Source organism: Pseudopodoces humilis, chromosome 1 (assembly GCF_049639895.1).
Source record: "Pseudopodoces humilis isolate 2021_Gansu_Grassland_sample_001 chromosome 1, ASM4963989v1, whole genome shotgun sequence".
In the NCBI taxonomy this organism is placed as follows: Eukaryota; Metazoa; Chordata; class Aves; order Passeriformes; family Paridae; genus Pseudopodoces; species Pseudopodoces humilis.
The window spans coordinates 126,526,208-126,552,371 of NC_142200.1; the positions used below are offsets into that span (position 1 = coordinate 126,526,208).

At 37.4% G+C, this 26,164-nt stretch overlaps 1 protein-coding gene across 1 annotated transcript in view; it reads right to left on the reverse strand.

The window, feature by feature from the left end:
- GLCCI1 (glucocorticoid induced 1) overlaps positions 1 to 26,164 on the reverse strand; it is a 53,303-nt gene that overhangs the window by 12,931 nt on the left and 14,208 nt on the right. Inside the window, exons 2-5 of the mRNA XM_005518827.3 lie at positions 20,631 to 20,782; positions 12,708 to 12,794; positions 4,904 to 5,020; positions 2,808 to 2,960 (exon numbers count right to left, since the gene is read on the reverse strand). Of these exons, the coding sequence (XP_005518884.2) occupies positions 2,808 to 2,960; positions 4,904 to 5,020; positions 12,708 to 12,794; positions 20,631 to 20,782 (509 nt within the window). The remainder of the gene's footprint in view (positions 1 to 2,807; positions 2,961 to 4,903; positions 5,021 to 12,707; positions 12,795 to 20,630; positions 20,783 to 26,164) is intronic.

Here is a 26,164-nt window from a genome sequence, read left to right on the forward strand (position 1 = left end):
GAAAAAAACAGTTTACAGAAGAAGGCTATGAAGATTTAAGTAATGATCCTCTGCACCTGTGCAAAATAAGTCATTTTACTACAGGATTAGGTTTCCAGAGAGGTACATAAAACCACCTTGCCATCTCCTTCCAGAAGTATTAGAAATCAAACAAGGAGCACAGTAATCAGTTTACTTATGCTGTGTGATAGTCCATCAAAATTTCTGTATTTCTAATTACTTCTGTATACTTGATAGTTCCAGTAGAAAGTTTTTCCTAACAGGAGGCCTACGAACGTGTCTGTGCTCTGCTACAGGGCACTTTTCATGACTTCCACTATTGTATGCCGTAAGAGGGAACACCTCTTATCCTCTAATCCCTACAAAAAGTCCATCTTATTGTACCTCAGTCACCAATGGTTGTTATGGAATCACAACAGGACAAAGAACAAAAGCCTGCAACAACTTCACAAAAAGCTGATTTCACCTTACAAGTTATGGTGAGAACAGAGACACACCATCACACCTTGTCAGAGTTAAATCAGCAAGTTATAAAAGAAGGAAGGAAGGAAAATATATCCAAGAATTTTGAATAGATGCATTAGAACATGAATTAAAAGTTTATTAATAAATTTGAATAGAAAGAGGGGATTAAGAAGTGACTCAAAAAGGACAAGTTAGCTTTATGAAAGCAAAAACAAAACACCTTCAGGTAATTAAGCAAGATGAATTTTTTGTAAAAGTACAGCTATGGCTAAACTGCAAAGAATGAATATTAATGAATGAATTTTAAATATTTTGACTACTATGCAATCTCTGTAAACTTTACAGTCAATTGGATTTTTAAAAGATAATGACACAAAGACATTCCTAATCCTCAGTTATCTTTATGAAACACAAAAAATAACGTGACAATACACAAGTGGTTTGGGTTTATTTCTTTCATTACTAAAATTTTAATCATCATTAGGATGTTAAAACAAGATTAAAAAAAAATTCAAAGAAGTAACAGAACTAAATCAGCATGAATTAAGATAGAAGACATATTCTAAAGCAACAAACTATCTTTGCTGTGCTTTTAAAATAGTTTCTAAAATACAAAATGTTACAGCAAGAAAGAATGGCAGAAAACGGAAAGAAAAACAAACAGGTTCACTAGCAGTGGAACCAGCGAAGTTTGATTTCCTCTGTATAATCTTTTGTTCAGTAATTCCTAGCCTTTAACCTAGCTTCCCCCACTTCCCCAGGCTAAAACACAGCTAAATAGTTGTATTAGGAGAAAGTTCATCTGCAGTGAGACTGAGTAAATTATCATCTTGTTCTGATCCTCCATAAGCAAACTAAGACTTTGTATTCTCAAAGAGAGCGCTAGGAGTCCCACTCCAGGTCCCACAAGACCAGACGTAACAGAAATTAACAGTTACATAGCAGGAAACAATCCTCTGCCCACAAAGATGGACTTGACTTCAAGGGCAATGTCTGATTTATGACTTTCTTTTGTGTCTGAAGCTCTTGCCAGCTGAATGTTTGCAGGAAGGGTTCACTATTGCCTTGGTTGCGTAAACTGACGAGCACCTCTGGCCCAAATCCAACAATGCACTTAAGTATGTGCTTAACTGTTTTGCTGGATCAGTGTCAGTACATTCAGTAACACAGGGGAGCTCTGCATCCCAAGCAATAAGCTGTTAAAACCCAAGGACAACATTTACAAGGATGATTTTTCTGATAGATAAATGAAATATCCTTCAACTAGAGAAGATTACAACTCTAGCCATAGCAACATCAGTGGTGCCACTACAACACACACTTCTTTGTACTGTCTTTTGGAGATGCTGCAATACGGCTTATTGAGCTGGGCTTTCAGTTTGCATGTTTCTTTGTTTTCTTTTCCTTATTCCCCTGGTACAATACACACCTCTTCCAAAGGGATAAGAAAACTTAGCATAAAACTACTATGACAGTATTTCATTCTTAAGACTGTTTTGTCCACACAACTAGGTGTCTGGAGAAGCCAAGACTACCCCAAAACTTTTTAAGTTTACTACTGATACAAAGAACTGCAAATAAAAGGTTTCAGAATCCTAAACCTCTGATGGAAGTTTTATACCTTGACTCATATACTGAATTGCTATTACATAACCATTCATGAGAAAAGTACCTGCATCTTGGAGAAGATTAGAAAAAACCCTGGAGTACTTTATTCCACAGCAGAAAATTTTCACTGGCTATTTAGAAACAGTGGCTGAAAACTACGTATTTCATATTTTAAGCGTCATCTAAGCACTCAAGTCTTCAATGAGAAGTCCAATGCTCCAAAGCAAAGCTGCCCCATTTGGCAGTATTTCCCATACAGAGATCTCCCATGACAGATCACAGAGGTTTGGTGGCAGTAAAATGGTCCACATTCATTGTATGGAAAAAAAACCATTACAACCAAAAAAGAGCATAGCATTGGGAACTTCCATCTTGCTCAAGAAAAAGAGTGCAAAATGAAGCAAATATAACAATCTCCCATCTCTAATTACTTATTAATGCAGCCTGAAGCATCTGAATGTTCTAACACTTGTATTTCTCACAAAAACTTTCACGTTCTCTACAGAAAGGGCACTCTAAACAAAGTAGGTTTGGCCAGAAGCCCTTTAAAAATAAAAAAGAAAAACAAAAAAACCTCCACCATGCTAAAACACTGAAAAAAGGTTTTCAAACAGTTCTTTGAAGAAAATTATTTGTAATTTCAGCCACAAGGGAGGTTCCTCAAGAGGAAGGTTTTCCTTATGTTTATAGATTACAAAGAGATAACAACCATAAACATGTTACTGTATGCTTACCTTGGAAACTTCTTCTTTTCCACTGTTCTCCTTAATGAATACTTTTTCCAGTTCAGGGCTTATTCCTTCTACATTACACGGCACACGTGAAGCAGTTGATTTTGGCACTGAAATGTTTGACAGTGGCATAGGGACAGATCTGGAAATGCAAGCCTAGAAGGTAGACAGCAACATGATTTAAAGATGGAAAACAGAATAAAGGCAGAGGTCTGAGACCAAAACTAAAAACATTACTAAGTAAGAAGCTGTGTATTAATTTTGCCATCTAGAAGAGATTTTTTACTTAGTGAATTTAAATAAAAATAAATGCATACATAAATCAAAAGCCAAAAAAATCATCTCCACTTAACTCAAAGAAGAGTTGTATAACCAAATCATTCTATGACTTTGCTTGGTAGTAAGTAGACAGGTGTATGTACTTTCCAGAGGCACAAACTACAGTTTAGACCACAGGGGGAATGGGGAGTACATGGGGCCCTGATGCTCAATGTTTTAACTGGGATCAAAAAGGCATTTCATTACATTCCTAAAGCTTAATGACTCAACTGAAATATTCACTCAATGCACTTTTACTCTCTTTTGGTTGGCTTTAGCAAATGAAAAATAAAACATTCATTCTGAACCCTTAATTTCATTAGCTTATAGCTTTTCAGAACTTTATGCCAAAGGTCTTAAGATAAATCATCTTGAGTTTAAGAAACAAGTGTGTAAATGAGTACAAATATGATTTTCAGAAAAGCCTGTTGAGTGGAGCTCTGTCACCAACAGGAAACATTCAGAAGAGTGCACACAAATCTTGCACTGTCAACCTTAAAAGCTTCACCTTGGCAGCAGCTACACTGACAGCCATTAAGTGCTCACATGTCAATCAGTGTGTTCTGCTCACAGAATAACAGGATGCTTAAGACAAAATGTAAACTTTTTTTTTTGAATCCTTATCAAGGGAATCTTGCAGATTGTGCAGCTCCCAAGGTGCAAGTGATTTGCCTGCAAGCATTCTCTGACTGCCAAAACATACTGCCTGCAAAATGGCTTTATCAGAGAACATCTTCCTGAGAAACCAAAATGTTACATGAGCAATGACAAGGTGAGCTCCAAGCACTAAAGAGTGTTTCCTCACAGCAAATGTCCTATGTGGGTTTCAATCTATGCCAAAGACTGTCTTCTGTGTGACTATAATGGCACAGGTACTTGCAACAGCCTACTTTGAGATGTAAAGCAAAACCCTTTTCTATGCAAAATGTAGTAGGATGCTTTGTTATAAACGCTAACAGGTTCAGGAAGAGCACCAAATTCCTACTGTCCTTGTGCATTAGGTTATGACCACATGGTTTTATCCCCACAGAAGGAATGTAAGGAATCAGCCATCACAGCTCAACAGCCACTGTAACTAGCTGCTATAGAACACCAGAAAGCCAAAAATGTACTTGGGAATTACTGGGACAGAACCAACATTTCAGATGTTTCAAGACTGAACTTTTGGTAACAGGGAATCCAAGTTAAGGATCTACTACTATAGGTAAAATATAATCAGGACTCAAATATCTACACTCACAAATAAGCCATGGTTAAATGCCTTCTACAAGTGCCTTAAGATTTATGAAGATACTGGCTGAACCTCACCTGAGCTTTAGAACTGTAACTGTGTTTCAATTTTGCTGACAGGTTTTAATGACTAGATCATGACTGATTTGGGCATCATCCACTGCACCTTTATTTTCTATTTCTCTGTTTTTATTTTTTAATTAGGTTTCAAAACTGATAAGCACATATCTTCCAGAGGAGCTTTTGAAAGTTTACCACAAAAAATTAGTCTTGGAAGCAAGTATGCATTCCTAGAAGCACAGCCTTATTTGGCCATGCCCACAACTTTTACAGCATCATCATACATTTAGTTGCTATCCTGGTGCAACCCTTCTTTTATTATATGACGACCATCAGATAAACTCCAGTGAAGGTACAGCAGTGTCAGACTGTTAAGCATTTCAGTGTACCACACAAGAGAACAAACACAAGAGAGATGGGAAGGCTCAGCAGGCTATTCAGCCAACCCAGATAAGGTGGGAGGCTGTTAATACAAGGAACTACCCACTTACCTGAGTCTGACTGATTGCTATATGGTTGCCATGGAGAGGTGACTGACGTTCCTTCTCTTTGTTGTGACGACTGCTCTGCTTACTGCGCTGAAGCTGCTGCCTCAGTTTGGCAATCTGCTGGAGAGAAGTTCAGGTGAAGCGAGAATGAGTTATCATAACTGTTCAAATCTTCACACAAAGTGAATCATGGATATTTTTATCCTCTCTGGAGGATTTTACAGGCATATGGGAATACTTTTCCTTGAAGTATGAGCATTAAAGCCTCTTTCTGCTTATCAAGTACTTACTCCAAAGTATCTGCCCTATTCACCAACCTGAATATGACAACAGGCTAAGTTTATTTACTGAATTTCCTCAGTTACACACAAGCACTGTAATATCTGATGCAAATAAAAGTAGTCAGAATGACAATTTGTAGCATCTTCTAACCTATAACTGGTTTAAACTGGGGGCTTTGAAGCCTACAGTTTAATTTGTTTGATCTTAAACCTGAACAAAACCTTTTAGTGATAATTCATCATAAAAGTAAAGAACCTTCACAAACAACTGGCATTCAAAATGCACTGTTCATTTCAAAATCCTTATTTAATACATTTAATAGCACTTCCTCGCAGGCAAAATTATCACAGATTCCTTCAGGCAGATGGAATTATCTTTCCTGCTGTCTGCTGCAAAGATGTCTAATCAAAAGTTACATATTTTAAATGTCAAATGCAACTAAAGCCATTATCCATCTGACCTGCTCCTTAACAAGAAACCAGAGAATTTCATTTCAGGATTCCTCTACTTATTCATTCCTCCTGGGAAACTTCTACATGAAAGAGAGTACTTACCTCTATAAACATTGTCTCAGAAGTTTAGACTATGTGCAAATTCACACAACAGGTACAGACACTACCTTAAAACTGGATAATTTGTTCCCTTAGGCTCAAATCCCACTGGAATATAAGGCCATGCACGGCCCCATTTCATTTTTAACTCAGCTAGAGATACAATTTTTAAAAACCTGAAGGGTAAGTAAGGAGAATGAATGCACATGGAATTCATACATCAGCTGGAAACTAACCTCTGAGTGACAACTTACAAGTACATGCACTCTGGTTATTTCCAAGAAGTTAAATATATCACTGGTACTCTTGCAAAGCAACTCTGTGGCAGAGAATCACTTCACATCACTCTTCACAGTGTCAGAGATGACAGTGCTTTGTGAAGAGGATTGCATAGAGCTCTGCTGCAGGCTGTGAACTCTTTGTGCTGTTTCTGGTAGCACTCACAGAAGAACAATCTATCTTTAAGGCTTCATATAAAGTTCTGCCACAGCTCGTTACCCATACTTGGAGAACTGCTACTCAGAAATGGCTGAATACTTTTATCTTTAAACAACAGACAAACAGCTCAACATTTCCAAAAGGGTCTGTATGTTGAATATATCCAGAAGAACAGAGCCATAATACAACTGCATTACTTACACAGATGAGCTACATTTAGAGAACTGGGACACCAAACTCTTGATCAAAGGCGCAACTCGAGCATCAAGTTGCAAGAAACTTTGGAGTCTGAAGAGGTGTTTCATCTCTAAAAAAATAAACCCATTTGTCTAGAAATGCCCCCTTTTCCTTGTAGGAGTAACAGCAATTAGGAATTTAACTCCATAGATGAAAAATCATGCAGGTAACTAGTCTGGTAAATATACACATATTACAAATATTTGTGTCTTATACTGGAATGTTGAAGAATGGGGAGAAATGGGAAATAATCTTTATCTTCACCTTTAAAAACAGAGGAGAAAAATTACGCCCAAGTCGGAAGACAGCTGTGGACAGAGATGGCTGGCTACAAGAATAATCAGAAAGCAAGATGAGTGCTGTATATAAATCTTTCCTTCCTACTGCCTCTCCTTGATTCTTTGCACTTCCTCCTAAGTAAAAAAGTTAAATAGACTATTTTGTTTAATTTTAATGAAATATGATTTCTGAGCTTTCCTCAAGAGCACACTATGAAAAGAAAATATCTACACAATACCACCTCAGAGATCTGGCTGACTGATTTCTGTCACAAATAGGCTTGCAAATCTTTGAGGACATAGCCTCTCACTATAAGATTTGGATAGTGAAAGCTGTAAATGGGAGAGTGTTGATAGGCTGGTATGTTTTAGGGTAGCCAAAAACCTTGAAGCTCTGATATTGTGAAAGGAATCAATGGATCCCTGGAATTTAAGGTTTTCTCAAGCCACCTCAAGAGTATGTGTATTTTGGCAGTCAGTAGGTTCTTGACACTAACAAATAAAAGAGTGCTTGGGTCACTGAGGAAAAACAGAAGATGGAAAATTGTTGATTTGACTGTATCTGGAGCCGATATAATCTCTTAAGCCCAACAAACAATCCAGTGAAGAAACAGATGTGTCTTCTTAGATCACATGTCTTTAGCCCTGAACTTGCAGGACCCTAGCTGTCCATGATGTGGACATGATGGTAGTTACGTTTGGACAAGAAAACAAGAAAGTAACAATGGGCATATGAAAAGGAATCTGCCATTTCCTATTTATACTGCAGATCTAGGAGACAGAGGCTGGCTGACACAGACAACCAGCAAGCTGGCAGTGTTAATGAGTACAGGCAGCAGAGAAGCACCACTAGAGAACCAAACATAAGCAAAATGACCTACAGACAAGTGTGAGCTACAGTGATTCTTGCAAAACAAATATAATTCATGGAGTAAGAAAAGAGTCTGAAATCCACATAAAGGCCATATGCCTTGATGGCATCTGCTTTACCAATTATCTCAAAGAAACAGCAGATCCTGTCTCTCGGGCACTCAACTGATGCAGCGAATATGAGCTAGGGAGTCTGTTGTGCAAAAAAAAATGGGGCCAAGTGAGTGATACCAGGAACACAGGCATTTGAAGATCCAGCGTTTAGACCAGATCTGAGCAAAGAAAATGGTGCCAAGGAAGTGGCAGGAAAGGAGCCATGTGCTACACTGCAGAAACCAAAGGGCAGTAACAAACCACTCCATTTTCACCAGGCAGCTAAGAACAGAAAGGGTTTGGGACACCACTTCCCTCACACGCCCAAGTACTGAGCATGAATGTGACTGGGGTATACACAGTCATATTAGGGAACATATGTAAATCATCAGAAAAAGATCTAATCTGTATCCTAAAGCACCTACTTACTGAAGACATTTAAGCCTTAGCCTTGAACATACGTGCACTTAGATCTATAACATGTGAATTATTTTAGTATACCATTTAAAATGCTCTCCCCCTGCCTACCTAACTTGAAGATAAGCAGAACATACTCATTAGAAAATACAGCTATTTTCTTAGAGGATACAACTGAAAGTAAAACACAGCTTAAAAAAAATAATCAAGGAATTCATCAAGGAGTAAACTCAATTTGAATGTTACTTCCAATGTTCGAATGCCATTTATTATTTAAAACTGTTTTACCACATTTCAATATGTGAACATATATGGTAGTAAATTTCAAAAGATATATTTTAATTCACATTTGGTAAGTACTCTCATGTGACTGCATGAAGGGAGAAAACAGAGCACAAATCTATGCACATTTCCAAAAAAATTAAGAAAATTTTAGCTTTTGCTCTTCCAGTGACTGTTCTCTGCAATGTTGCTGATGCAGTGGAAAGACTTTTCACCTATTTTGAAGTAATTTATAAAAAACCCCCACCAACAAAAAACACTGAGAAAACAGAGCAGTGCATCAGAAACCTACACAAAGTCATTCAGGGTGCTAAGTTTGTTTGGTCTTCATGGTTTACTGTCAGCCAAAGGTAAGATGACAATCTAGGATTGTTAAACAAACAAGTCAGGAAAACCCCCTACAAATATATTTTTACTGTAGCTCTAAGTTGTACAATAAATAATATGAACTTTGTCTAAGCCACTTGTGATATGCATGGAGTCTAATATAACTAATGGCACAAAACTGAGAAATAACCAAATTAGGTCAGTTCTTTACAACATTAGGATAATCTGAATATCCTGGCAATTTTTCCCTTTTGAAGGGACCTAGACACAGACTAATGTGAAGGAACCTGACATATCCCACTATACCTATCCAAACACTGACTAATATTTACCAGTCAACAGGCTGTATTTCTACAGCTCAGCCTACACAGCACTGTAACTTCCTACTGCTGATCAAGCCACAAACTCCTTGTTAATGAGTGAGCTGCATCTCATTAATGAAATGTTTAATAAACGAGTTAACCAGTAGGTCAAAGAGCAAAACAAGCATTAGAAATTCACCCTAAACCTTTGAATACAATCTTTCAATTGGTGTATGAAAGCACATTAGGCATCCCAGCTCTCATATTCAATTCTCTTTTATTCCTAAGTCCTTTTCAAGTACTCTGTTAGAGCAAAAGGGACCTTCCAATGGGGGGCTGCTGCTATCTGTATAACAGATACAGCATAGTGAGCTGCTTAAGGGAAGTGAAAAATCAGCTGTCTGAAATATGTCTTTAAAAACCTATACAAAGCGAAAACGACCTCTTTTAAATAGAGGGATTTTCCCAGTTCTGGGTAAATTCCAGTTCAGGGTAAGCTATAACTAAAAATGTCCCTGAACAACAGCAACAGAATTTCAAACTAATTATTCAGGTTGAAAAGTGCCTAGTATAAAGACTGATAGCAATCTTTATCTCCCAGTTAAGACATGTATCTACAGAAATAATGGTAAAGCAGTGTGACATCATCTTATACAAGTTACACTTGCAACTTCTTAAAATCAAGTAATAGAGCCCTTCAGAATAAACAAATTCTTCAAAAGTAGATAAAGGAAATTTTCTAATAGACTCACTACAAGAAAGCAAATATATCTATTTTCATGCTAGATAGATTTAATCTTGACACACACCTATTTCAATTAAGGGCAAAGTAAGTTTCACTACCCAAAGTGAAATCCTTTCTGTAAGTGGTAACTCTGAATTCATTTGCTTGCTTGGGATGTTAAAACCACACATTCACTTTTCCTTTTTACAATGTAGATCTTTAAAAAAAGCTACCAGCTATATGAAATAAACTTATTTAATTTTAATAATACTCAAATTAGCCAAGGAAAAAAATATTTTTTAAACTTAAACACACCATCTTTTTTTATCAAAACCAGTAACTATTGCACAAGTGTTTAGCTAGTTTACAGTACCAACATATTAAAAAAAAAAAAAAAGCTAGAGATCATCCATTAAGTTGTGAAGCAAGAAAACATGAATCCAAATTGCTAAAACAAGTCAGGAAAACTGCAAACAGCTATCTACTTGCTTACAGTTGAATGCTATGGGAAACAATTCAAAATTCTAAGAATAATATTACCTACACTACACATAACAAATGCAGTTGCCCAGGGAAAGGTGGCATTTTTATTTCCATTACTTAAGCTCTTTCAGCTGCCCATAGCTTTGTCAAATGTCTACCATGCAACATTCTGCTCTTCTATCTCCTGCCCATCAAGACTTCAGTAAAAGTGTTGGGCTGTTTAAGAATGTGATTTAAAATGAAAGTGGGGTGGAAGAGATTTTACCATTTTAAGTGCCAAAGCACCTTACTTTAAGCTTTTTACCTGCATAGTTCTGTTTTCCACTGTTTTGGATGAAAAAGCCAAACATTTGCCTGAGGGTCCTTTATGCTGAAAATGTGCTCCTCTAGTCCCTTGGAAGAATCTTTACATTTGGTGAAGCTTTGGCAAAAATTTCAGTTTGCACATGTTCAAGAAAGATATCTGGAACTGGCAGCTGCATTTGTTAACAATTCTGTGTCTTGTGGGCTTTACAGTTTGAATAGAACCACCCCAGGGAATTTCTCCTTCCAGGAACTGCAGATTACTGTGGCACAAAGAAACTGAGTATACAGATACTGTTGGTATTGAACAAACACTTAACACCCACCATACAGGCTGACACGTGAGGGAAAGGAAAAAGAAAGGGATAAAATAGAAGCCAAACAATGGAAAGCCAGAACTGACAAGGAGCTGGAAGTCAAGAGAGTAAGAGCTCAAATAGAGTAGATGAATAGTAGCTGGATGATGCATGCAGAATGACATGGGTTATGAAGCCAAGGAACTAGAAAAGGTAAGAAAACTGGCCTGAGTAACTGGCTAAAGGAAAACAGAGGAAGGTGAAGAACTGTACACTGAAGACAAGGGTAGGTTTTGAGGTGAGCAACCATTGCAAAGTTTGGATAGAAACAACTCTCTTCCACAGAACCTATTTTGTCCACTTATGCATTTTATCAGAAAAAGGAACTGTGAAACACATTGGCCACACACTTCTTATCTTTCTCTTGTGGTCAGTACACCAAGAGGGTGGCAACCCAGCACAATGGATGACTGTTATCAAATGGCAGAGACTTGCTTACGTGCTGAAGGGTTCCCTATCACTGACAGACAGGCCTGTGGTGAAGAAGAGCTGCTTGCTGCACAAGTTGATAGGAAACTGCCAGAGTATGAAGGATAGTCTCCCAGTAAAAGTAAGGAAACATTATCCTAGAAAAAAAGATTTTACTCCTGTCTGTATTCTAATTTCTTTGTGCTGGTAGGTACGGTTTAAGCCAAAACTTCTCAGACACAAAACTCCTTCTGAACTAATATCTGGTCACTTAATCTGCAATTCTGAATGCTTTCTCACAGCTGCAGGTGAAGCCATCCAGGCAACTGAAGGCCTATGTACCAATATATCAAGGTTTCCCAAGACGTACTCGGTGAGATGGGAACAGGAAATCCTCTTTTGATCAATCTCCCTTTGGCCCAGGACCTCATCTTTAAAAATAAGGCTATTGCCACCAATGGACTGCAAGATTATTCTGTATGTCAAATGTGCTTTTAAAATTTGAATAATAATAAATTAGAATTTAGAGCCAAACTTGCATCACTCTTTCTACTATTCTATCAATGGCTGTCCAGAAGAAGAATACTTCCTTTTAACTTCTCCTCAGATAACCTATACATTCCTTCTCATTTTTGAATGCTCTATTCAACAGGGAGTCAGGAAAGAATATGCAAAAAGCCCAAAGTATGAGGGAAAAGTTCCACCTCATGGGAACATGCTGCAAGATTCATTTTTTAAAAAGAAAAGTGCAGTTCTTGAAGAGAGGATACACCCTTCCTGACAGGGGCATGAGGCCAAATGTAGCCTCTTATTAGATTCTGGACAGATTTAGTTACTCAAACTCCGGACAAAATGGAAGGCACTGGGACAAAAACTGAGATACTGTCATTTCAACTGACCTGGAGACCATTTTACTGTATCTACTTTCTTGTGATGCAAATCTACTTTTTGTAGGGTCTTTCTAGTCACAATTGTAGTCCACAGCAAAATATTTATTATTAAAGAGCATTTCAAGTACTCATACCATTACTGTATCAACACATTTTTTGTGGAAGTAGTGTCCTGTACATCTCCACCCTAAAATTTGAACAAAATTTCTAAGCAAGAATATGTGAACATAGCATAGCAATAGTGACATTTTGCGTTTTTCAGGAGAGCAAAATTAAAGGTCACAAAGCTAACTAAGATAACACTGAACAGAAAGCAAGCAACAAGGTTCCTCAATGCTTGCTCTGGCCACTCTTTCACAACCAATACTTCACAGTATGCAGGGAGGAAGTCCAACAAGCATAAAATAACAATCACTCTTCAAACAACTCTTAGATTGGGGGTAAAACCTGTTTCAAAAGCAAAAGAGGAGAGGGAAAGGGTGCAGTTTCCTGGACTCCAGATAGGGCTTAAAAAATGTCTTGGCCTTATCAAAACTTGAAAGGCTCCACTGTGCAAAACTTCTCACCTCTTTCAGCTGATCAGCACTTCCCCATGATGCTGAGCGCTGATGTGATCTCTTTTCTGCTCCCTCCTCAGCCCAACAGCTGGGTGTCTAGAAGGGAAAAAAAAGAAAATACACTGTACTGAATTCTCCAGGTAAGAAAAACTTTGGCAAATTTACTGCTTTACTCTTTAGGCAGTGTCAGAGTTACGTGAATAAATTTCAGAATCTGATATGCAGCACTAATAATCTCAATAAATAAAAAGCAATATTAAAAAAGTTTTGTAAACTTGCATTTACAAAGGATGAGAACAATGCACATGAACCGAAGAAGAATTCAGAAGTCTGACAAAAAACCTTACCTGGCTGCTCCCACCTGTGGTTCGGCATCCGTGCCTACATTTCACTTAGTGGACATTTTAAGAAACCACACAATTAAAAAAAAGTGTGAAACAAACTCAAGCCAAGATTCACTTCTCCTACCTGTCATCTTCAACCACTGGACCACAGAACCAATCCCCTCTTGCTAACTGTGACTTGATAAGAGCTTGATACACCTTTTATTATTTTTGGGACCAACTTACATGAGCAGCACAGCAACAGGCAGGCCTTTTCCAGACATATCTCAAAGCCTTGAAGTCTGGGGACTGTCCTTAGATGTAGGAGCTAAAATGAAACCCCAAAGACTGAGAAGCATTAGAAAGCCCAAACTCTCAACTACTATGCTGATGTGCCACAAGGCTACTACGAAAATTGAGGTTATCCACCAAAATTCCTGAACAAGAGAGTCACAGGAACAATGGAAACATCCAAAATTCAGGAAGAGTTCGGGATACGAACTATATAAAACTCAGTGCTATATGCACATAAATATAAATTTGTTTATGTTGGGGTTTTTTTCCCCCCAACAACTCCTACTAGTATTAGCTGAATCCTTCACAGTTAAGTACACAAGAAATAAAACTGTACCGCTGAAAACAACAATTGTGGTTTTTAAGGGAGGGGACCACTGCCAACACTTCTTCTAGGGAGACAAAACCCCAGCCCACAGGACAAAGAGGATCTGGGATCCACACGCCTGTGGGACTTGTTCTCATGTGTTGAAATCCTCCTCCTCCACAGCTTTCCTCACTCTTGCTTCTATCTAGGATCTAGAAGCTTTTGTTGTACCCACATGGATAATGGAGACTGCTTGTTTGGCTCAGGAAGGAGGCTGGGCCCCACTCTGCAGAGCACCATCAAACCAACACCAACAGCTCCTCACTGCCCTGCAAAGGGAGCTGGCAGCAGCCCCCAGGGCCAGGCCAGCCATGGTACTATCAAGCTCAGAACTGTAACTTCAGAGCACGGGCTGCACCTTCATAACCACCACACTGCTGTGGTATTATAGAGCCTACAGCCCAGCACGTAACTCATCAGTGCTAATATTTAATGTATTCTGTATGCACAGGCCTACATAACACTCTTGTATTTTCTGCCAGCCCTGCACTTTCCACGGTTTTGGTGGGGCTTTTTCTCTGTTATTTTTACACCACCAATAATGCTTCAACCCAAGGCCCAGCAAGCTGTGTGGGTGACTAGAAAGCAAAATGGAAAAAAAATTAGTCTTGAAGCTTTTCCTGCATGTCCCCAGAAAAGAAAAAATAAATCCTTATGAGAAAAGCTAAGAGTTCTGTGTATTTATTACATGACTCTCATGTAATACCCTCTTCTGTTTGGGTCTGGAGAAAAAACCAGAAGATAATGTGGTTATGAAAAAAAAGAATAAAATCAAAATGTAAAAAATTAAAACAGCTACTTAAAACTATGTGAAAGACAAGGCAGTTCCTCAGCCAGGAAGCACTTAACTCTCCTGGTCCAAAGCAGAGCCTCTGCCACATGCATGTGCTATCTGTGTCTGTACATCTGCTTGCTCTGCATTTTAACAGAGCCACCTTCTAAATAATAACTTGGTTTTGCAGACTGGGTACTTACTGTCTCCCTGAAATTTGTGTGGAAGACCTTCTGTTGGGTTTAAACGTTGGGTTTTTTAAAAACATTGAAATGGCTTGCAGATTTCTACTGAATTAGTGAATATGGGGACAATTTTTTACTTTTTCAAAATCATAGGCTTTCACAATCTGTTACAATTTACTTTGCAATTCAAATTGCTCTCACAATATTTTACTATATCCCAAGTACAGCTGGAACCATACCCCCACACAACAACAGTGTCTTCTGAATACAGCACTGCTCCACAATTTGGGGAACACCAGGATGAAGCAGAACCAGGCAGTTTGGGGGCTTAAATACTTACCTGTAGTGCAGAAGGGTATACCAGGAATCACTATAAGCTCATATCCTTTCACCTACAGCTTAATAAACTGAAAAGGTATCAACAATCTAAAAACTCAAAGTGACTGTCTCAATAAAGAGAAGTACACTGTTAAAAAACAAAACAAGTATGTAGAACACACAAGCCTGGTTGTATATTTAATAAACAAAGATATTGATCCAGATAGCAAGGACAAAACCCAAACTAAGATCAACCCCTGAAGACCTTCATCAACAATACCAGTGGCTTTTACGAGAGAGATGTGAGAATCCTTATAGTGCAGAGTATTTACTCTGAAGTCAAAAATAAAAATCAGAAAATATCTATTCACTTAATACTAGATTTTGTACTTGTTCAAGAATGCTTTTACATTCTTTCACTCAAATAGTATCTCCCTTAAGACAAGGACTACATGGATGCTTTCAGCCCCTGGTAAACTAAGTCAAGATACAACCCTGCAAAGTATACATACACAGTATACAGTGAGGAGACTATTAGTGATCTCCAGTTTTACCTGCAGTATTAGATTGCAGACATTTTATGATGTTCCTAGCACAGTAATGAAGTCAAGTGTTATATTTATGTGGTATTTAGAGGCAAACTTTAAAAAGAAAAAGCTTTATAAAAATAATACAACATAAGCACTTACTAGAATATTATTGCAAGTCTTCTTGAAACTTTGAAAATTGCTGCTTGCAATATGTTGTAATCCACATTATATGAAGGATAATTTTAGGTTTGTAATGTCAATGTTATGTATTGTCATGTATTCAAGCAAAAGCTTTTAAAAAACAAACAGAAGTGCCCCCACACCTGTTGCATTCAAGTGGAAATTCTCCTTTTCTAACTTTAGCTTATGTATGAAGACCTCACTTAAATGCTGTCATTTAGATCACAAGTAAGATGGGGGTATGTAGCACCCACAAGCTGTCACATTTCATGGAAATAGTTTTCTCATCTTATTTACAACTTCCACAAAACAGGCTTATCAATGGAAGCCTTCATTTGAAGCTGAAAATGCACTTCTGAAGTGTTAAACATACGAAAGAAAATAATATCAAAGCCAGAACGTAATTCGGAATTGTATTAGAAGAAAAATTTCTGAAACACAAACAAAACAACAGTTACTGTGCTTCAAGTCAGAGAGAAAGAGTACCTCTCACAGTAAGAGACATCAGGCACTATCTCTGAAACTGGTAACATTCAGAGCATCACAGAAGTGATGTACTGACCTTCATGAAAAAGGATTAGTCTGCAAGGTCATATCAAGAAACTAAGATTTTAGGGGGAGATCCTTGAAAACATTAGATAATGCTGCACCTGCAAGACATGGATCCCTTGTTTTCAAGATGTTAAGGTTTGTGGTCCATTTCAGCTGACACATGGGATAGGACACGCTCAGAATGCAACATCTGTTTGCATTCTTCAGTCTTCACATAAATCACAATTGCCTTAGTTCTAACTTACCCAGCCTTGTAGAGATCAACACGTTTGGTAATCCTGACTTGCTTTTCCATCCATGCCAGGGACATACACCTACATTTTTTCCACTTAGATCAGAATGACTGCATAGCATACCAACCTACTTAAACCTAAAATAAGACTGTATTACCTTAAATATCTCCCATTTGTTGCCAGCCCTTTACTCTAATTACTACATCCGGCCTGCATTCTGGAACATCTACATTATGTGTATGCTTTACAAGGGAAGCAATGAGCTTTTGAAGAACTTTCCACATTCAAAAGAAACCAAATAGCAGCACTAGAAGATAAAAACTGATGGGTTTTCAGGTATTTCTAAAGCATTCAAAGGCCATCTAGAAACTTTAGAAAGAGAAACTACTTAAGGAGTTAGAAGTCAATTTCACTATAGATGATGACTCTTAAACAGACAGGTTAAATAAAGTTAGAATGACAAATTCACACTCTATGACACATATCATATTCCCTGTCCTTTCTGACAATATACATCACTAAAATATCCCATAAAATCAATTACAACTAACACACACAAAAAAAAAAAAAGCTTCATGGAATTGAGCCTCTTTGTTTATGACTTAATTTTACAGAAAAAAAATCTACCCAGAAGAAAAAAAAAAACAAGTGTCTAATGAGAGCTAGCTACGTTAAAGCCTTGACCTACCTATAAGAAAAACACAGCCTAGAAACTCTGCACTATTCTCTAGGTAAGAGAAAAATAAAAATTCTGAAAGGCATTTGGCAAACTTTCTTCAGTTGCATTTGTTCCATACCTAATTCCACATACAATGAGAAAAACTGGATTCCAATATTGCTGGATATGCCTAAATCATCAGTTGGAAATCACTGTATAATAAAAATGCCACTAGGCCATTTGTTCGTTTCTTTGTATTATTTAGACTGAGAAAGACTACATGGCAAACTAACTGGCAATACTTTTGTTATGAAATCAACATCACGTTTCTTTTTAATCTCTCCTTTTTAGTTTTATAAAAATCTTTTAAATTACTTAGCTACTGCCAAATAATTATATTTACCAACTCGGATAATCATCCAAATGTTTCTGAAGATTCCAAGGTTAGACACGGCCTTTACAACATGAGTTGTTCTTTACACTATGAAGGGGGAAAGACTTAAATGATGAAGCATCAAGAAGTGGTGTACAAAATTGTTCCATCAGTGCTCCCAAGAGACAGAAAAAATGGGGAAAGAAGTTATATTGAGTTTTAAATGGCCTTCAAAAAAGTTCAGATAAGGAGAGGAAAGTAGGACAATGGATGAACTCAGGAAGGGGATCACAAAGTATATCAACACAAGTAACTTCCTATAATAGGAAATTTACCTGCATTTCTGAAATACTTAAAACACTACTAAATAAAATTGCATACCTCTGATTATCCAAAACGTGCTGCTCCTTAAAGATCAGCTAGTTGTATGCATATGCACACATATACACACAAACATACATACAGAATTCTGAGAAACACTGAATTGTGCAAACACCACAATGCAGTGTTAGAGTGTATTTTTCCAAAACCAAACAATCACCTCACTTCTCTTCTGCATTTTCAGTCAAAACACTTGGGGCAAGTAAGAGGCACAAAGAAGTAAGAACTGTAGTTCCTATTCTCCAAGACACGAGAGAAACTAAACCAAACAAAATTCTGCTCCCTCCCTTCTATTATTATGAAGAAACATTTTGTTCACGAGTATTATATACAAGTTGAAAGAATTTAAGTGGAAACAAGGACTTGGAATAAAGCTCATTAAAGGTTCATCTGACCACCATGAAGACGAAAAACCCCCTTTTTTTAAAAAAAAAGAATTCTAAGAAACTTGGAACAACCATAATCACCACCTCAACCAAACAGCACAAAATTTGGATTTTAGATTAACATTTAATTAGGAACAAAATATACCCTTGAAAGAGAAATAATTATTCCACCTGCAATGTAAGTTATACTGACAGCATTGTTCAGGAATTTAGAAGTAAAATAAGAGATAATTTTTTCTCCAATTAAACATACTCATACAGAAAAATCATTTATTGATTTTCATTAACTTCTTTTTATTTAACTTAATTTGCTATGCATGAATCCTATCAACAACTTGGAACTCATCCTTAGTTCTTGAAATGAGATATACTTCAAACTACACAGAGCTCAAACAACAAAATCCCAGACACACACCAAAACATATGACAAGCCTCCCTAGTGAGCATTTTATTTGGGGGTAAAAAACAAACAAAAACCACCAAACAAAAAAAGCCCTCCAACTGGAAATCACTATCAAGGCGTATCAATACACTTGTTCCATTTTACATATTCATAGTCCCAAAGTAGTGACTCAACCTAAGCACTGATAAATGTTCGAGTCTGGCACCATTTGAATAAAAAGTCAGCTGATATAATTCCTTGCTGGAAGATATCCACAAATGCAAACCTTCAGATCTCCCTGCTCCTACCCCTTTGAAATAATACTTCATTGCGCTTTTCCTATCTTTTACTCTTGATTATGCTGAAAAGGTAAAACTCCATTTTTAGTTTCTGAATGAGGTAAAGGGAGACAGCCGAACATTCACATAACCTGAACACTTACTTAAGCTCACTAGGAAAGCAATTTTACTGCCAAATACTTGGAGCTCAAATATTTATAGAATAGTTTGTTTATCTTTTCCGTAACCAGTTAAAAGCTTTGTTTGTGAATGTTTAAATACTCTAAATTTTCTATTCATAAGGGTATTTGTAAAGTTTGATATGGATATGTATTTTGAGAGAGTGGTTAGGAAATACAGTAACTACAAAGCATGCTACTGAAAATCTCCTGAATGGAAATTATGCTTTCAAAACACAAAAACCTTAAAGTCATAGAACTGTGAAATGAAGGCATCTTGAAAATAAATCCAGGCTTAAGCGCTTTTTAGGTAGATCTTTTGTGATAGTAAATATGACTGCTGTTTTTTGGCTAAAACTGTCTCATTTCAAAATAAGCAGGATATGAAGACAGCCTTTTCCAAAGGGTCCTCATTACAGTTTCTAAAAATTTTCTTGGAACATTTTAATCATCAGTTTCTCAAATTCATTAAATAAGACTCCTGAAACATACAGACCCTTTTTTTATTTTTAATTCTCTAAGCATTCTGTGCTTATCTTTACCCAATCAAAGGGCTTCCTGTGTTGCATGACACCATATTTTAGAGATGACGAAACTTCTATATACATTCTAACTTGTCCTGAAAAACTCAGTCTTACACAGAAGACTATAATCATAGAATCTATTTCAAGACCCATGATAACTATGGATCAGAATCATGGCACAAGAAATAAGCAACTGATTTAACAACCAAACCTACATGGCCTGTTAGTTTGAAAATATAACAGAAAGCTAGTTTCTTCTAGTTTCCAATTCAGATTGGAAGACAAACTCAGATGGCTTATTCCAAACCCCAAAAGCACTACTGAAAAAAACAAGAATGCAGCTCCTTTGATAATAACTGGGGAGGGGTACAATACATACAATTATGTATTTTTAATATGTTTGACAATGATCATCTTTGTGGGCAACAAGCTCCAGCACAAAGAGGAAGCAGGCAAGAAAGAACATTCACCTTTCTAGTCAGAGCACTGGAGCAGTAGAATGCCCCAGCAGACTGCCAGAGGGTCCTGCTAAGGACAGACCCCTAAAGAGAATCTAAGGCTATCACAAGAGTATCAGGCCATGAATAATCTCAGTGGCCTTCCCTCAGCCCCACACACACAGAGTTTTTTGAAACTGACAGATTTATTACAATGATTTAGCAAAATCTTTAGTTTGTTAGCTACTGCTATACAGACTCCTTTTCTTAAGTAACAGCACAATTTTGAATATAGCAGCTTCAAAATAAACCAGATAAAAGGCTGAGATTGATATCTGCTTATTTAGCCTCAATAGATCTGCCCACAATGAGAAAATTATTTTTAACAACTGTTTTCTAAAAGCATAAAAATATTATCGTCGCATACCATGTTACTGCATTAGCACCAATTAAAAAAAGACTACTGTAACTTATTTTAGGGTTTCATATCTAATAAAGTGAATCCACATTTGTTCAGAATTAAATTGAGTAGACATCAATTATATGAAACATCTTTGTTGTCTTGTTTTACAGCTTTTACCTGAGTAGATTTATCTTTCATACATGAAGGGTAGTGTACATGGGGATCACGTGGCCACTGTCCTGTGAGGTAAGGTCCTGTTATTGTGTCCAAAGAAGAAGTTCGCCTTATGGTACCAGAAGTTCTGATTTGCTGGGATTTTGGCCTGTCCACTGTAGAAAACCAGAACAAAATCAACAATAAAGTCAGGCTAAATTTGACGTGAAATGTTAAAAGCTAGCTATGACACATAACGGCAAGAACATATCAGAAATATGTTTTGTCTAAATGCCAAGGTGAAAAGAATGCCATCACATCAAAGCAAAAATACGTAAGACAAAAGAGAAAAACAAATAGAAAAGGGAAAATTTAACAGTTACAAAAACCCCAATGCTTCAGGTATTCATACCTGCAAAGAGCTGGGCTACTTATGCTATGTATTTACATCAGCAAAAAACATCAAGCAAATTTAAATACAGTGATGATGCAACTGAGGAAAGTCAGACATGCAGAAATAGAAAATACAGCATAGCACTTTTGAAGTCAGCTTGCTCAGCCTTCTAAATACTAAAATACAAATCATGGCATAAATTGTGGTTGTTAAGAGGACACATATCCACTTTATTCTCTTTTCCATATTATTTCATAACTTAAATCAATTTCATATTATTTACAAGATCCCACTGCAGGCCTCAGCAAGCTGAGAGTGCGACTCCAACCAGAGCACCTGCCTTGTTTGCTTTCATTCATCATTGTGCCTGCAGTCCTTAACTCCTCCCTGTACTTCTCTCACCATACACCCAGATCATGGAACACTTTTTCTTGCATTTCATTTGGAGAGCAAAGTGCAGGGTGATTCACGAGATTGATGTGGGAAAGAAGGGTTTTACGGCATGCTCTCTGGATTGTCTTTGCTTTGTTCTTCAGGCAAAATTACTTCATATACTCATTTTCTAGACTTCACATTAGCCAACCTAAGCCCTACAAGGCAGCTACTGTCTGTTTCACTCATCCCTACTAAAAGGAATTCACAAGTGAGATAACTTCCAAGTTAGTCACGTGCTATGCACTGATCTGACCCACCTAAAGCCTACTCACTGCTCAGAATGTGAGAGCAGACTTGCTGGCAGACTTCCGAGTCCAAACATGGCCACTGGCCTCCACAAGTATTTTCTATTTGTGTATCACCTAGAACTGATGGATCTCTAAAGGCAGAGTCCATCATCAATGTGATTTACAGCATTCAGTACAATTAGGCTATAGCTTGCACTAATACAGTATGGTTATAGTATGATATATGAAGACAATAATGATAAAACAGACCATTTTACACAAATATAGACCTGATGAAACACTGCATTAGCTACCCATTTTAGGTGAAGAGTCTTAAATAATGCTGTGAATTGGACATGACATAATATATCATGCTGCCTTTCATACTATAATTATTTTCACTGCCATATCTATAAATCAAATCCCTACTATTTCAAACAGATCCATCCTTATAGGATTCCAATTGTGACAAATCTGCATTTTAAGAAAGATCCTTGAACTATTAAAAGAAGCCTGAAATCCAAAACAGAGATGACAAATTTTAAAAATTAAACTAGTGTTTACATTTGCATGGAAACACAAGTGTACCTCATGGGTAAATGGCTACAAAGAATTCCTCCAACCTTCCCTGTCATGCTATGGCACTATGCTACTCTCTCAACCCAAGTTTTGGAAGTTCCTCAAAAAACACCTTTTAAAACAAGTCAGAAGCAATGCTCAAGACAATATTTGAAGACGATGAAGTAATGACTAATCCCAAGAAAACACAAGCCCAAAGTACACAACAAAATATATACAACCAGACAATTAGCTGAAGTTGTAACTTGTTCTACACCCAGGGGAAAGGCAACAGAAATCCCAACATTAGTAACTAAAATGATACCATTAAAACTGAAGAGAAACAAAAACCACCAAAAATTACTAGTTCTGTTTTTCCACAGGCACCTTGGAAGTGGACTGCAAGACACTGTCAAGCCTTAAAGCTGAGAGAAGAAAAAGTTCAATATGTGGTTTCCAAATCACATTCATCAATGTTTCTCTGAATTCCAGGAAACAAACAACTTCTCAACTACATAAACCAATTCAAGTTAACACTAGTTTAATGTCATCCCTATTTCACCTCTGTGCTCCTTCCATCTCTTTTGAGATGGATTTAATGCCATCCCTATTCCACCATACCTGCGCTCCTTCCATCTTCTTTGAGATGGCATGCATAGATGTGTGAATCCACTTGGCAAAATAATTCACTGAATTAAACATAATGAAAACTAAAGTGCAACCCCATAAAGTCATAAACAGAGGGTTTTCCCCATTACGGCAGAATTGGCACAACGTAAGGGGCAAAAACCACCAGGAGTGCTAGAACAGTAGCAGCCCTGTGGCCTGTTCAGTAACAGTTTTGGCTCCTCATCTTTTATGATGCATTATTAGATCGTAAAAAATGAAGGAGAAGGGCTCTATAAGCACGACATTTGAAGGAACTTCTGCAAATTAGCATTTGACAAAGTGTCATGTACAGTAATGTACTCAAACATGATGGGATGCCCTGGAGAGCATCACTGGACTGGACCCCAACAGTGGCAGATCAGATCAGTTTAAATATCAGAACTGCTCTCAGGGTTTATTTCTTGCTTTTCTCACTTCATCATATGTCTGGATTCCCACTACTCTAGGGAGCTACTATATAACACTTCTTCCCAAATTTTCATTATCAATGAGATATTGATGCTACTATCATGAATATCCTTCCCCAGCCCAAATCACTTTCGCTGGCTGGAAACCTCATGCTCCAGTTTTCTCTGAGAATCAAAATACCTGAAGTGCTTCAACAGCTCCTGAAGATAGCTGTCAGACTTCAGCATTCAGAAAGGCTTCAACAATATTAAGAAATCTGTAAAGTTATAGACTGATTTTATCCAAGTTTCACACTAAAACGCATCTGACACTATCCTCTGCAAGTATGAATGGATTTTACTGCAGTGCTAAATCAAAGGATTCTGTTGTCTTAGTCAGTGACAAGCGAGACATCTCATATGAAACTAAGCTCTACCTCCAGAATAAGCAAACTTAAGATCACAGCATATAAGCAGTGTAACACTACCTGAGGAAGTTATCTAGAAATTAGAAAAGCAAGACATACACTTGCAGCAAGGCAAGATACCTCATGACCACCGAGGTTGGCTTGGTTGAGCATGACGATAATAATGCCCAGGTTGTGGGTTTGATCCCTGTATTGGCTGTTCTCTTAAGGGTGGGACTCAATGATCCTTGTGAGTCCCTTCCAACTCAGAATATCCTGTGATTTTATGTGTTATTTAAAATGTGCAACAAGTTTTAATGGCATGTATTTAGGACAAATTGCTACACCATTCTAGTTACAAATGTTACACAAAATGTCACAAAGGTCCACCTGAATACTACAGCTGGCAAAATTCGGCATGATCATACCTCCCAGCAGGAATCAACTAAAATAACCTGCATGAAATCACGATTCTGCATGCTGCATTGAGAGCAAAGAGAATTCTAGTTATACCACCTAGACTGACTGAAAAAGGGTTTTTTTTCTGACAGTTTTTTCTCTGACAGCAAGAGCCTAACACAACAGCTCTTTTGAAAGGGACATGGGGCTCAAATAAAACCATCTGCTGCAGCTCTAAAATGAAGAGCTTGCCTTCCCATCTAGGATAGAGGCAGCTAACCTGCACATAATCTGAAAGCCATGTTCACAGTCCATTTTTAGCTTAAATAGCTTTGTGCCACATGTGCAATGAGGAAAATCACCTGCAACAGAACAGCAAGACTGATAGCTAGCACTGCTAATACTAAAAAAACTGGTTTAGCTCAATCCACCAGAGCTCATCTGTCAACATCTTCTCTTCCCATGTTTCTTTCAACAGCTAGCAAATCCAGTTAAAATTTGGGCAGAACTTTTCCATTCACATACTCGCATAGATATAACTGATTTTGAAGGACTTAAATTATCCTAAGAATGTCAGACAGCACCAACTCCTCTCAAACTGACTGAAAAACATGAAATAAAAATAAAATTCATTGTTCTCCAAAACTAGGAGTATTAATGTTGTCACCTCATTATTGATGTCAGCTAATCATGACACTGTGCTGTCAAAAGGTTCGACAACATTCTTGATTTCTTTTCTCTACAGTTCTTCTTAAACTAATAACTCGAGACACCATGAAATATCAGTACTAAATTCCACAATAAATTTCTATGAGATGTCATTTCTTTCTAGTTTAGTTGCTAGCACCCTGCACAACCTTTTGGTCACCAGCTACTAGTGAAATGAGTCCCAAGCTTAGGACTCATCCATTCCTAAAGAATTTCAGATTTTATCTAGGAAATAAATACCAACTCCAAAAGCATTTTCTCCAAAAATACTCTTGGGAAGACTCCCTCTGATGGATATCCTAGTCTGCTTAAGGCTATTTTCAAGAGCCACGAAGTCAGAGTTCAAACAGTCTGGCCCAAAGGATATTCAGAGACTGCATATACCACCATAAAATAGCATCAAATATTTCTAGGACATTCCTACCAGATATGACAGCAAATTTACAACAATCTACTAACCCAATGAGATGCAGAAGTGTCTGTGTGAATGCTTCTTAAATAATGAATTATGTGGGAATGCAGTTTAGGATGAAAAACTAGAAATGAAAAGCTGAATATGAAGGAATGGTGGCCCACAGTGACCCATAAGAATGATGGCCTGACATCACTTAGGTCACATTTCCCACAGCAGCTACTGATGACTGTCCTTCACCTACTTAAAAGTCCTCTCTCCTGTTACACCTCGTAAAAGCATGAAAAAGGGATACCTTTTCTCTTGCTTACTTTGGACAGTGACTGCCTGAGTACCAAAAAAGCAGACTTCTGGATTCAAGAGGACTCCGTCTCTGAAGAGTCTGGTCAAGGGAGGTTTTTTTTTATTTTTTTGTTTGCTTTTTAAGCAAGTATATAATGACACTGTACTGATACCTGAATGTGTATCTGATTAGTCTTTCCTGCTCTGATTATGTAGGTAGACGGTCGAACTGGTGCACGTTTAATTTGCAGAACTTGTCTCTATGACTTTGCCAGGAAAAAGACTGAATAATGGGGATTTAGAGGCCACTCTAAAAAAATATTTCAATCTTCATTCTCAAGAAGGCTTTTCTCTTGTAATTGGAGCCAAAATCTCTCATGAAAAAGATTAACAAGGGATTTGGGGTCCCCTGAAGTTTTACTCCAGAGAAGCAGAGAGATCTATTGGCTCAAAAGACATTTCCCAGTTGCCAGTGACTGACAGACTTGTTTCTGACCCAATCTGTTAACTGGCTGCATGACTGCATTAATAGTTCAGAAAGGTGCAGAGCAACAAAGAGCATGCTGTTCGCCATGTACTGCTCATACAAAATAACAAAAAATAAGATTTTAAGTAGGATCTTAAAAAAACCCCACAGCATCCTTTTATGTAATTGAAAAGAAAAACCGTGAAATTACCGCA